The sequence below is a fragment of the Cephus cinctus genome, unplaced genomic scaffold (assembly GCF_000341935.2).
Source record: "Cephus cinctus unplaced genomic scaffold, Ccin1 Ccin1_scaffold0168, whole genome shotgun sequence".
NCBI classification, from domain to species: Eukaryota; Metazoa; Arthropoda; class Insecta; order Hymenoptera; family Cephidae; genus Cephus; species Cephus cinctus.
In genome coordinates this window covers 323,236-336,949 of record NW_014332892.1, presented here as the reverse complement: position 1 = coordinate 336,949, position 13,714 = coordinate 323,236, and the positions used below count along the sequence as shown (strand labels likewise).

General features: G+C 43.8%; 1 protein-coding gene across 3 annotated transcripts; it reads right to left on the bottom strand.

The window, feature by feature from the left end:
* Positions 1-7,278: 7,278 nt before the first annotated feature.
* LOC107264247 (E3 ubiquitin-protein ligase RNF13) lies at positions 7,279-13,694 on the bottom strand. Of its 3 annotated transcripts, none has more exons than XM_015732294.2 (8): positions 13,525-13,694; positions 12,070-12,396; positions 11,348-11,540; positions 11,050-11,261; positions 10,816-10,990; positions 10,590-10,748; positions 10,299-10,505; positions 7,279-10,057 (listed from the first exon to the last, which is right to left on the bottom strand). In XM_015732294.2, the coding sequence occupies exons 2-8, from the start codon at positions 12,247-12,249 to the stop codon at positions 9,819-9,821; spliced, it is 1,365 nt and encodes a 454-aa protein (XP_015587780.1). In that variant the 5' UTR covers positions 12,250-12,396; positions 13,525-13,694; the 3' UTR covers positions 7,279-9,818. The 3 variants fall into 3 exon arrangements, with proteins under 3 accessions (XP_015587780.1, XP_024937394.1, XP_015587782.1); XM_025081626.1 differs by lacking the exon at positions 13,525-13,694 and adding an exon at positions 12,991-13,182; XM_015732296.2 differs by lacking the exon at positions 13,525-13,694 and adding an exon at positions 12,814-12,930.
* Positions 13,695-13,714: the final 20 nt, after the last annotated feature.

Genomic DNA, 13,714 nt, shown 5'->3' with positions numbered 1-13,714 from the left:
ACACACGAAACGCCAGGGTGATCCTGCTTTTTGAAACCGGCTGGACACTTTGAACGCGAACGACGCCGCTTCTTCCTGCGACTCTGGATTTCCTGAGCTCGTTGAACTCGCAGAGAGGTTATGTTTGGCCGATCGTAACACGATGACACTTTGCACGAGTTTCTCGCGTTCCTCCGTTGACTCCTGCCCCGTTCCCCAGGACTCTTCCCGCTTCCCAGGTGGTAACCGTGAAACGAGATTATTCGCGGCCAGGATGATCTCCGCGCCAGTCGAAAGGAATCGGACAGCCGGTGCTGGTCCGGCGAGGGTAACGCGTAGATCGATGTATTTAGGAGAGGCGCAGGGTCTTCCTGGATTGGACAACGAGCTGGAGCAATCGGTAGCGCGGGTACTGGCCGTAGGAGCACGTGGCTTCCCAAAGTCCCGGAATGGCCAAGTACCGGCTCGTGCTCGGCTGCTGAATCGGCAACCGGAGCCGGGTCCTTCCACGAGGGAGTCAGCCCCGCTCGTCCGTGTCCCGGGCCAGGAGGCCCCGAACCTGCCTGAGCGTCCCGGGATAGCGGGGCCCTTAGAAGTTCCCCTGAGCCAGGAGTCTCCTCGCGTGTCGCAAACTCCTCTGGCGATGCTCCTGCGCCACCTTGTCCTCGGAGTCCTGCCCGCGCGCCACTTCCCGGTGACAGTTCTCGCGTGACAAAGGGTCGAACCCCTGAGCCTTCTCCTCGGCAAGGTAGACACCTCCTTTCTCACGTAGGCACTCCCCCCGTACACGAGGCTCGCAAGCTCCCACGACAGGACACCGAGGTTCATGCTGCATTCTGAACTCGCGGCACCCTCGTCTCCGGACTTCCGATTGTAGCCAGAGATGAGCGACGCGCGCGATTACGAGGGGCAGCAGCAGCAGCAGCTCGGCCTCAAATCTCCATGGACACACCCCGCCGTCACCGACGCCGCTGACGCCGCCGCCGCCACTGCTACCACCACTACCAGCAGCTGCAATGCCGCTGCCACCGCCGCCACCACCGTAGCTGCCGCTGCCGCCGCCGCTGCCACCGCCGAACCACCAGGACCTCACTGCCTCTTACTTCACTTCCTTCGCTTCCTTTTCTTCCTCTCTTTCTTCTCTCTAGCTTCGTCTCCTTTTTCCCTTCTCTCTTTCCGCCGCTCCTACTCCACCCTCCTTCTTTACCAGCTTCCTCCTCCTCGCTGATCACTTCTCGTCTCCTATTCTCCTCTTTGAGTCTCCTTCGCTTTACTACGATGCTCTTTATCTATCCAAGTGGATGGATCTTCGTGCGATCGCTGTCCTTCGTTCAGGATTCTTTCTATCTTTCTCCTAGAGACGTACACACGGTATTAGGTACACAGGTCCCACGCACACACACCTACGCGACAAGTACACACTGATTCTCTCCCTCTCTCTCTCTCTCTGTCCCCACCCACTCCTACGCTCTCTCTCTCTCTCTCTCTCTCTCTCTCTCTCTCTCTCTCTCTCTCTCTCTCTCTCTTACACACCCTCTCTCTCTCTCTCTTACACACCCTCTCTCTCTCTCTCTCTCTCTCTCTCTCTCTCTCTCTCTGTCACTCTTGTCCTCTCATGCGCTCTCTCCGTCTCCCCGTGTCCTTTCTTCTCTATTCCTTCCTCTAGTTTAGGTTACGAATTCTCACTCACGTTAAGCACAAGGGAAACAGGGTCGCCTTTGTTTCGCCTTTACTGATCCCGCAGCTCCCTCGTTGATATTTTAGTTACGATAAAAACCCACCTCCGTCACCTCCGTCACCTCCTTCCTAATCCTTCTCTTCACCTTCACCTCGAGGAGGGACTGCCACAGCGCGTCCTTCTTCACAGTCGATCTCACCAATTAAACGCACCGCACATCACGATAATAAAGGACTCTTCACAAGACGTAACCATAACCTCCTTGAAAGTATCTCCTGAACGAAGCAGAGAGAAATTGGGCCGGACGGGATCCAGGACACATCCGAGTCTCACGTTTACGAGCACTGATCCCCGCGTATCCCTCGGCCTTCTCAAGTATCACAGAGAGAATCCTGACGGTTACCGATATGGGCCAAAAAGCAGAGATGACCTCCTGGGGGAAGCAGCGACCCAAGGAGGAAACACGTATGGGTTACCCCGCGACGACAACGACGACAACGACACCAATGAACAACCCCTTGACGACGAGGAGGACTGTGACGATTAGGAATATTCGCTGTGACGAATTGTCCTGTCGACGTCGAATCCTCTCCGACGTAAGGGCGTCGCGGGCCTCCGAGATTCCGCAAAATAATGGCGATCCACCCCGGGCTCCTTCGACGTGGATATACCCCCGCGCACCTTAGCCGACACTCCTGCGTGGCTGTCTCCCGTGGGATAATGAAACGGGCTTTAAAGGAGTCACTCGCTCGAAGATCTATTTAACTAAAGCACTGGACAACCTTACACTGGGACACGGGTGGTCTTAGAATTAGCACAGGGTACTCGTTCTCGTGCGTCGCTTTCACCGAGATCAGAATTATCTTCTTCCTTCTCTTGTCCGTCCGTCGTGTTTCCAGGGGCGGATCGGTTTCGCGCACCTTACTAATAACCGGGACCTGCGTTATACGGGGAAACAGCAGCGTTCGCGACGTCGACTTCGATGGACACGGATTAACGTCGAATTCGCGGGATTTCGCAGGTTTCGCGTTTAGCCGGTCGTTCTTCGTACCGTCAGTGGAGGACGGGCGTCGCGAGGTCCGCCATCTTCGTTTTTGCCGCTCCCCGGCCGGGCAACCCGACATGAACCCGACGCCTCATCCCCAGCGTTTCTGCCCTACACCCAACACCCCTTATACTCACCCATGGTTTCTCCCACTACGCTGCGACCCACTCACACTCTTCTCCTACTGCGATTCGCGACGCCCGAGAAGAGTTGAGGGAAAAAAAAGGTGGAGGAAAAATCGGCCTAACTCTACGATCCCTTGGGACGTTATGGATTCGCGAATTTTTGGGGATTTAGAAACGATCTATTAGTGCTCTCCGATAGGTTTATCGATCATTGATCAGGATCGATGAAGTCGTACGAGTGACTAGGAAACATTAGAGATTTAAAAATTGAATACAGTAGGGAAATTTGATGATATAACGATATATGGATCTTCGTAGTCAGTATTGACGATGATTGGTCTGTTTCTTGAAATACAGACGTTGGACGATTATCGATATAGAAAATTGATAAAATCATCAAACGAACACGAGGCGAATGCGAGGTCGTTGAGATTTCTAGAATATTTGTGTCTCTTGTAAATTCTCGATCAAGCTGAATTGTCGAGATTATAAGATTCTCACGAAATCCGTGATTGAGGTTAGACAAGGGGTAGAGTGTGCACGTCGACATTTTTCAAGTGTAATAATTCCGTGAATGAGGAGGGCCGCATCGGGACACGGAAACAGCTGCCTTTGCAATTTACCGCCAGAGGCATCTCGCTACCAGCTGAGAGGGATGGCAGTTCATCGGTATCAAACGAAAATTCAAACCTACCCCAGCCGCTAGATTCGCGCGTTCCGAGCGCAGCCGCCGTGGCTCGACTAGCAGCGCCACGTAGCGGCTGCGTTTCGAACTAGATCCCACACCCTCTCGGCGGTGCGTGCGGCCATTTTCGGGGTGGAAATGAGGTGCGCATGACCAGGGCGAAGGGAAATTTTCGCGAATCGATAATTTCGCGACCAGCTGCGGCAGCGGGTTAGTCACGCGGCCTGCCTGTCTGCCTATCTGCCCTCTTGCCAAGGCGCCCAAGAACAACCCTCTACAGACCCAACCCTACCCTCTGACAAGTACTACCGCCAGAGGAGCCGTCATCTCACCTCCCCCGTCCTCAAACGATCCCTGCCACTTGTTTTCATATTGGTCCTACACCGCGATAACGTCCTTTGCCGAATTACATCCGATAAGCCAGAATGACCCAGGACGACAAATTATTTCGAACTACGACGTAGGGCCCCGTTCGTAGGCACTACGTCACCGTATAAATAGAATACGCGAGCCCCTCGCGTCCTTTTCACGAGGGACCCGGACCAGGGTTAGGTAGGCGGTGGTGGCTGTGCTACTCCTCTAACAAAAAGATCCACTCCAGGAGGCTTGTCCTTGCTCCTAATTTCGACGTCGGTTGGGCCGCTGCGTCGGAGACTCGACGACAACGACGCTGGCTCGAAATCAGCGTCGCGCCGACCACCCCCCAGGAACTACAAGTCGATGACCAGAGCTGGCAAAGTCGCTTCTCTCTATAGCGAACTCCCCCTACTTTCTGTACCCCGCGTACCCCACCCCGTTAGACTTGCCTCTAGCTCTTCCTCTCGGGCGATCCTCTTCCTTTTAAAGTGGCGATCTCACCGTATTATAATGGCTCGTACTGAATTCCGCTCGATAAGCTTTTTTTTTACCGCTGTGTCGTCGGGTTCTAACTAGAGAATTGGAGAAAAACCATGTCTACCTCCTGTACAGTCCGTATAACTATTATCTACCGACATCGATAATACGACCCTAGTAAAACGAAGCTATAGACCACCTAGACAGCAGACTCGGTTGCTTTTTTTAACGTACTGTAACGACACGCGTCATTCATGGTCAACGACACTTGATAAACTTGTTTATCGCTGTCGGACGATTCCTAACGAGGAGTATTGGTCGGAACTATCACCGTCGGCGGTCATTCTCCGAAAGCCAACCCCTACGAAAAAAATTCACCCCTACTAACCCGTTCGGCAGTAAATAAACCACGTGACCCTGCGAAAAATAAAATAAAATTACGACATAACCCCCAAGTGCACAAAGAGGAGTACTCGATGGATCTCCGAGTAGAGAAAAAAAAAATGGATGAAGCGCGCGGTAATACGTGCGCTATCGAGGCACTCTATACACACCGGTGAAATCCGAGCGAGCAAAAGAGGGTAGTTAGCCGAGAGGAGGTCATCAGTTGCAAAAACCAACTAACCCCGTCCAATTAGTAAGTCATTTCATCCAGTCCCCAGACAGACATAATAGAGACCTTGAATTTTTCTCTCACCAAGAAACACCAATCCAAACGACCCCGGTGCACTAATACCCTAAACACGATACTTGATTGCGTCTCTACTAACTTCTGAATGCTAAATAATAAGACTGGTTGATATCAAAATTCAACTGTCATACAGTGGCAATGATTTCAATTGCACGTATCCAGCGAAGCCAGTTGCTCGGACTCGCCCGGTTGGTCCATTGGGAGGCATAGTGGGATGCTGAATTGGGGTTGCTGCGATGGTGAAGGTGCCGAGGGAGGATACCGAGGGTCGAGGGTGAGTCTTCGTGCCAAGGGATTCTAGGGGATGGCGATGCTGGGGGCTTGCGGGTAGCAAGGGTGGTAGTTGGAGCGGCATTGTACCGTCACGTGCGCCCACTCGCCACGGCAACAGGAACGGCACCCCCTCTCACCCAGTAGGATCCTTTCCACATGCACCATACACAGCATGTACTGGATATATACACTCAATAACTCTATGCTCTACATACTATACATAATATACTGTAATACTATAATACACCAATACGGTACTAGAAGACTAACGAAGGTAAGTATTAGTCCAGATACTCGGATAGATCTCGACCTTATTTATGTAGATAAATAATATTTAAACGACTTCATTAAAATATCCTAATAACATAAATCCCAATGCTCGTACAACTGATCTTACACGTTGGTACGGTACAAAAATCTGATTCTGTGACATGCTTATGATTTATCTACTTCATACGTGTGTATATATATATGGTGAACCGAGTGCGTGTTCCTTAATAAACATAACGATTAGCTAGATCGAGAGGCGTGTATCGGTATCTCATAAAACCACGCTTAACCAGCCCTACAGCTTTTATGGCAGAGTAGAGCCAGTAAACGTGTACGAGGCTGAGAGGTTTTCCTCCAGGAAGCGAGGAAACGACGACAACCTTCGTCGAGGACTCTTAAGCGTGATCACGGTGACAATGCTGGTCGGACGCGTAACGTCTGAAAAGAGAAAGAAAGAGAGAGCAAAGGATGGACATAGAAAATGATGAGGAAGGGATAAAGGAACAATTAATAAAAAATAATATTAAAAAAGTAATAAAAGGAAAAGGATTATCGTGCATCCTCAGGACGTTCTCCCTCGTAATAATTATCATCATTGGCGGTTTCGTAAGGCACCAGGTTGTGCGAGGTACGGTAACCATAACGAAGGATCACGTAACAAGGTACGGGTTCCGTCGACAATCTCGTCCTGGATAGGTTCCTTGGGTCCTTCTCTTTGTACAATTGTTGTCCTTGGATCCTGCTGACGATGTTTAGGCAGCGCACTCTGGTAACACATTTCACATGAAGTAAACCGGTATCTGCGCGTTTATGTCAATTAAAAATGACAATTACTTGTGACAATGCAGCGAAGAACACGTTGAGTGACGCAACGTGGATTTTCAATCACGCAGCAGGCGTATTGCTGTATGCATGGGTATATGGGGAATGCACTGTTAATTGGTCGAGATTTGGTACGGCGGTTACTGTACTCGTCTATCGACGCTTAATCAGCGAATAGGTGAGATAGGAGCTGGAAAGAAAATAATAAAATGAAAAAAATGAAAGAGAGAGAGAGAGAGAGAGAGAGAGAGAGAGAGAGAGAGAGAGAGAGACCATTGCCGATAAATGCGCGTCCGTTCGTATTGATCTAGTTTGCGTACGCCATGGAGAATGGCTCGCTCCTTCGTGTTCTTGGTGACAAGATAAAAATGAACGTAGAAATGCGGGAGAGTTTAACGTGTCCAGGGATACGTTAGGGTCCCGTGGGTTTAGTCTGCGCACGACATATCGCATGGATAATCGTCGTGCCGACGATTCTTCTGCGGTTGTAGGAAGAAAGAGGGAGATGTAAAAAAAAGAAGGAAAAAAGTTTGTTTCTACGCAGGCGTCGAGAGGCTTTTCCGTAAATTATATCGTCGCCAGAGTTTGGCTGCGATCTTGAGAGAGAGAGAGAGAGAGAGGAGAGAGAGATAGAGGGAGGAGGAGGGATCTGAGCGAAGGGTGACAGAAGGACGAAGTGACGTCACCGATTAATTTGGATTACAAGCTAGGCCAAAGGGGGCTGGAATGGGATGCGGGTGGTATCATTTTTTTTTTTCAAATTATACCCCATGTTCGATTTTTTCGTATATAGACTTCTTCGTTAATGACGAACAAGCTTATAGAAAATGAACGTATACATATATTCTTGATAGCTGACGAAATAAAAAATATAAATACAATATTTCTTTTTATTAGATATATATAATAAAGTAAGGCTCTATGCGACATATCATAAGGTAACGACGATTGCATATACTTATATGTATGTATACTATGTAACAGCAGTACCAGCGGGTACCATTGTTGTGACTCGGACATTCGTGATGATCGGATGAAGATTAAATTTCTTCACCTTCAATCATATTTTTTTCTTTAATTTTCCTTCTCTCCATTTAACTGTACATTACACAGCACAAAACGTCGTCATCGCGTTCAGTATTTACATGGTTTTTATACAGCGTTATATTCTTATTGTTCTCCATTTTAAAATATCGCACGGCTCGCCTAAACTTTAATATGTCGGTTACCCAGTAAGTAATACGACAAAGAAAAAGTAGCACTGCCGGTTGGTTTAAAAAAAAAAAGGATAAATTCAATAATTCACATATCGGACTAGTTCCTGCAAAATGATGTAACGAATCTCGTGTTAACGCGGCCCGACGATGGCCTCCCGTATGACGTAAAGAGAGGCACGAGTATAAATTAAAAAAAAATAATAATCTATCACGCACGATATTTATTCCTAAGCTCAATTTACAAAAACAAATCATTACAATTTCTTCGTCGAACCTCCTCCTCGTATTTGTACGTTCTAAAAACTTCGTTTCAACGACACTCTCAAGCGTCCGTCCATTTCAATTTGATTAGTCGAAACCATGTACGGCATACGTGTCACGATGCAATCGCTTGACGTATCCCATGTTCGTTATAACAAATAAAAATTAAAGGAACGTCCTTATAATCGTGTCCCTCGTAATCCTCTGACTTAGCACTTCCGCTCGTTACAAAAGAATTTTTTTTTAGCGTTATACAATAAAACGTATTCCATCAATGATTCGCAATAGCAAAGATCCTAAACTCTAAAGAGACTCAACTTGATGAAAGGTTAATTTCTGGAAAATAATGAATAATCGGCATTAATAATAAAGTAATAATAAAGTATTAGTAGCAATAATAATAATAATAATAATAATAATAATAATAATAATAATAATTGTAATAATAATAATTGTAATAATAACAATGACAATAATATTGATGTTGCACGTTTCACAATTATACACGAAAATTTATCGCACCGTCGCTCGTTAAACCTTTTTCTTTCTATTCTATGTCCTGCATTGAAATATATGTATATCCTTACGTCTTTTGCCTTTCGGTTAACTCGTGTCTCGTTACTTATTCCTCCTTCTTTCTTTTTCGTAGTATATTTTTCTCTCATAATTTTCATATAGCGTATATCAATAATATTTACAGTGTGACGTAGTCCTGCGAGGCCGATATACGGTGCCAAACAAGTCATCAATTATACAGTGTTTTATGATACCGTTGTAGTTCGTCAATTTTTCAGCTCCCTGTGTTAATTTTTTTTTCTTTCTTTTTCTCTTTTTCTTTACAACTTCTCTCAGTCTCGTCGTGTATTCGCCGTTAAACCTTAGTTATAATACATATTCCAATTTTCTATTTTAAGGGATCGAAAGTGGGCGGCTGTCGCGATGTCAAGGGGTCGCTCCCCCCCGGAGCGAGGTAGGGATGATGGGTGTATAATTTCTGGTTAACTCGGACGAATAATACACGTGTAGGTAATCTGGCTCTGCGAATGTCAATGAGAAACCGCTCGAAATAGTTATACCGATCGATCGATGCCACGCGATGCTGGATACAAAGGAATCTCGTGGACCCTTGGAGACGCCATTTACCTTAACGACATTTAAGTGGACTTCCATTGAGGATAATTTTAAGGACATCGTAACTCGCGTCAAACCGGTACCTGATTACAATTAGTATATCTATGAACACAGCTGAATTTTATTCCGCGAGCGAAGAACAAGAGAAACAAAAAGAACAAGATAATAATGCCTTTCTCGAGCGCGTATAAATACTATTAGGAAAATATGCGTCCGCCTTGAGTCAGTCGCTTTGACACATACCATTGATCTTGTTCGTAATGCATTATCATTATTTTGTTACTGTTTTAATGAAAAAAACAAAGTGCTGATACTCTATCTCGACGATGACGTTTATATTTTTATAAGTTTTTAATGGCGACCAATAAATGCGACGCTGCGAGGAATGCTATTGATAGATGAGCGTGACATTAATTTCTTGAGATCGTATTGACGTAAACGAAAGATACAAGAAAAGAGGCTGATATGTATCTATGGACTCTCGAAGCGGTCGCGTTAAAGGAACGTCGATATTCTAAAAATTACAGTGTCGCACAACACCTTGAGAAACAACCCACGAGTTGCGCAAAGCTCACGAAATAGTGAGGAAAAAAAATTGTGAGAATACCCTTACGAAAATGATTATTAAACGACGTGTCTGTTATTTTCGTACTTTTTTGTATATTTGACTTTCCTTCTTTTTCCTCTTCTTCGTCTTCGTTTATTGGTATGCAAAGTAGAATCCATCCTTCCTCAATTTTAGACACTTCAGGCAATCCACATGAAATAGAAAGTGAGGGAGCCGAACGAACGTTACCCTTAGCCTGATTACGCAATGAAATCATTCCTCTCGTGATCCGCCGGAAGTATTGTTGGTATCGGCAAAGGATTGGCCGGTACCATTATGGGATGACCGGAATTCGGTGCTACCGGATTCACCAGTATCCGGGGATTCCGCGTCGGCGTCATTTGTACGAGCGACGCCGCTAACTCTTCGGTGCCCGCAGGTAACGCCCACGTCTCTGTATTGGTTCTGCTCGTCGAACGCTCCATGGCCGGTGGTTCACCTAGATTTTAGTTTTGGTATTTCCGCTTTAGAATGAGACTCGAGCAATTGCTAGTGGACATTTCATATCTTGTATAATTAGGTTTAATGATATTAATTATTAATTTGCTAATTGTTTGTTCTGTCATATGCACCCTTATCGACGAGGATATGAAAAATTAGTAACACAGTCTTCACACTGTGACTTATGATAATAATGAATACTGGCTACTTATTGTTACTTTGCAAATTGAATTACTCACCGTTAATGCTGTGACTGTCTGATACCACGAAGGGGGTCGTACCGGACGAATCACCGTTGTTCTCATTCACCCTATCGTCATTAGAATCCACAAATATATCTGCTTCGGAACCACTGCTAGAGGAACTGGAATCATTTCTCTCAAGCATTCTTCTTGCTCTGGAAAATGGATTCTCTCTTTGCGGAGTGAATGTGCCTCCTTGTGTACCTATAAAGAACGAATAAGGAAATCCCGATATATTATATTTAAAAAAAAAGAGCTTTACGTGACAGGGTTAACGAATGGAGATACCTGGATGACCATCACGTATTAATGGCGTCGAGTCGTCAGCGTCGGTGTCACTCTCACTATCGCTGACGTGCTCATCAGCCGCAAAGACTTTCCGCTTGCATACAGGACAGACACGTCTGTTCTTTGTGAGCCACGGATCTATACACTTGCTGTGGTAAGCTATAGTAAAAGAAGGAGAAATAGATATGCGCAGTTATTTTATTATTGTGGATTCATTTTAATTTACCGTGTGCACAAGGCAGGACTCTCAATTTTTCGCCTTCCGCGTAATCGTCTAAGCAGATGGCACATGTCTCGTATGGATCACCTTTTGTATATTTGTGCGTTGGAATTTTTTTTAAACTTGAATTTGGCAGTATGTGTCTACGTTGTCTTCTTCTGTCCTTTATCCATCGTACTACCTGCAAATAGATTACTGGTTAACAGCAGTTGGATTATAGGAACTGAATGAGTATCTTACCATGAAAACAACCATAATTAGAAAACAAAGTCCAACGACGACAACAAACGGCAACAGTAAATGTGTATTTATGTTGAACGGTAAATCATCGTTGATCACTATGAAGTGTTGTTCATTATAGAGGTATTGATCCCTAATTTTAAATCCCACGGTTTCAGAAATAAAGACTGAAGGTATCACAATATCCAAAGCGTCTTCTGCTGACATTGTTTCTGTAAAAGTAATTGTACCACCATTCAAAATATTTCACTTTTCTGCATAAGCCTTTTTAGTTTAGACACAGATTATAAATTATTACCTAATTCGTCGCTATTAACATTGTGCACTATTACTGCATCGTAACCAGCCTGCTGTGCCATACGAACCTTTCTCTCAAAGGTGCAATTAAATCGCGCAATAAGCAAAATCCAATTGTCATTATAGCCAGTGTCATTCGGTGGAGGTTTTGTTTCATTACAGGCTGTGGGTGGATCAGCATACACGACCAAACCCTATACACAGTGAAGTAAAAATTCAGAATCATTAAGTGATTGTAGTAAAAAGTTCTTTATACATGTAGTACATTTACGTATTTAAAACGTGGTAGTTTTTAACGAAATTAATCTTTCATGTATATGTAGTAAATCTGCAAGCAAAATAGTTTAAAGTGACAGATGGGAAAATTCAAAGCTCACAACAAAATATTGCACTACCAATGATTTTTTGCTAAAGCTAATATGTGGTAAACAAATGAAAAATGATTCAATACATTTAATGAAAGAGCATTGACAATGGAGAAATTTTGCTGAGATCCCTAGCAAAAAACAGGTGTTTCCATCTATTGATATAAGCTATTTACTCGTATATATTCATTATGATAATATAATATGTAAACATGAAATTATATCAAGTTGCCAATATAAGATTACGAACAATATCATCGAAATCAATATATAACCTTAACTTTAATCATTTAAATTCTTGTTGAATACGCTTGCCATTACAATATGAGATATAGCAATTTCAGAAACACTGAATTACCTTTATTCCCACCGATGTTATTGGAGCACCAAATTTAGATGGCATGTCTTTAAATGCATGTAAAATCTTAGGCTCAGTAGTTGCTGAATACACCAGAACATCTGCTGCACCATAGGCAATGCATATTGTTAAAAACAAGAGCCATATTTGAATTCTGTGAGTTAACCAAGACTGAGGCATTTCTGAATATTTTATTAAAGCCTGTCTTCCTGTAGATTGCTTGCTTAGGTCTTGATACGTATCTCCCACGGATGAATCATTACCATACTAGGAGCTTTACTTTACAGCTGATGTCACTATTCTTTCCATAAAGAAAAAATGCCACTCCTGTAACAGTACCATTTCATCTTACTATATTTAAGATGACCAGTAATCAGAACCTATCACATCCTACTACCACTTAATAAAACTGTCATATAAGCATTTACTGATAAGAGAGCTATTTTTCAACCTGATACATGTAAGTATATGTAATACCAAGCATCAAAAGCATCTAAATATTAGTTAATGAGTACCATTTCTGAATACTCAGTAAACTAATAAAGAAAAACCAAAATCACTCATCTAAAACAAATTATCAACTCAAAAACTAATAAAATACGCATCAAGTCATATAACACAATTGAAACAACTATGTATTAAAAAGAAAATATTTGAATTTGAAAGTTGTTAAAAGATTATGTAAATACTATTATCCATTATTATTTTTGGTTCATTGAATAGTGCCCAGCCAGTATACATTACATTTTCTCAAAGGTTAATGCAAATCCGCCGTTTAAACAATAAACGCTTCCTTCAAATTCACTCTCCAACACCAATACAATTTCCTGTTTCAGAGTACCAACCATTCCTCTTTACTCTAATAGGCCACCGCCAGCTTTTTCTTGTAAAAATAAAAATTACCCACAGGATTCAATTTACCTATGATTACTGGTCACTAGGTCACACGACAATCATGAATTCGTTGATCAAAGCATGTGGACCAAGTTTGTGGTACATAAGTCACCTGATAGGGAGTAACATGCACTCGACCTACACTCGATGTTACAATACACACTAAATTTTTAACTTTTCTCTTAACATCTCCCCGACTACGCAGGCATAATTTACACACTATATATGTACGTACGATTATACATAAATCTTGTGTACATATCCACATACGCATACATACGATCACGTTTTCAATGACGGACAATCATTATTACGTTTGACAGCAAGTTAGGTTACTGCGAACAGATAAAAGTGATTCACTTTGCTTCGCAGGATGAATAGAACCTTAAAGTAGGTAAAGAACAATGTTAATTTTCCAATAAATAGGAAAACTTGAACAACTAATTTTTTGGATGCAAGATGGTCTCAAAGATTGCATATGTAGTCACGATTGTTAATTGGGAGGGACTGACAGACTGTCACACGCGGCGCAATTACTCGAAAAGAAATTTGATGTCTTACGTAAAGTAGTATTGAAAGCAAGTCAGAATCCAGGGTCTTGCTGTTACTTGAGGATAATACGTGTAGGCGATGATCCGACGTTCGTTCATAAGTTTTTTTAATGTAACAAATACACCAGACAATGTTTTTCCGTTTTGTTGCGGAAATCAAGCAGATAGCCGCTGTACCAGATGTCGCATTGATCTGTGTC

Excerpts from the sequence above, each read along its gene's own strand:
- LOC107264247 (XM_015732294.2), bottom strand. The coding sequence starts at position 12,249 with ATGCCTCAGTCTTGGTTAACTCACAGAATTCAAATATGGCTCTTGTTT. Across the intron at positions 11,262-11,347 it reads TGTTAATAGCGACGAATTAG|AAACAATGTCAGCAGAAGAC; the intron begins GTAATAATTTAT and ends TTACTTTTACAG. Across the intron at positions 10,058-10,298 it reads AGACAGTCACAGCATTAACG|GTGAACCACCGGCCATGGAG; the intron begins GTGAGTAATTCA and ends ACTAAAATCTAG.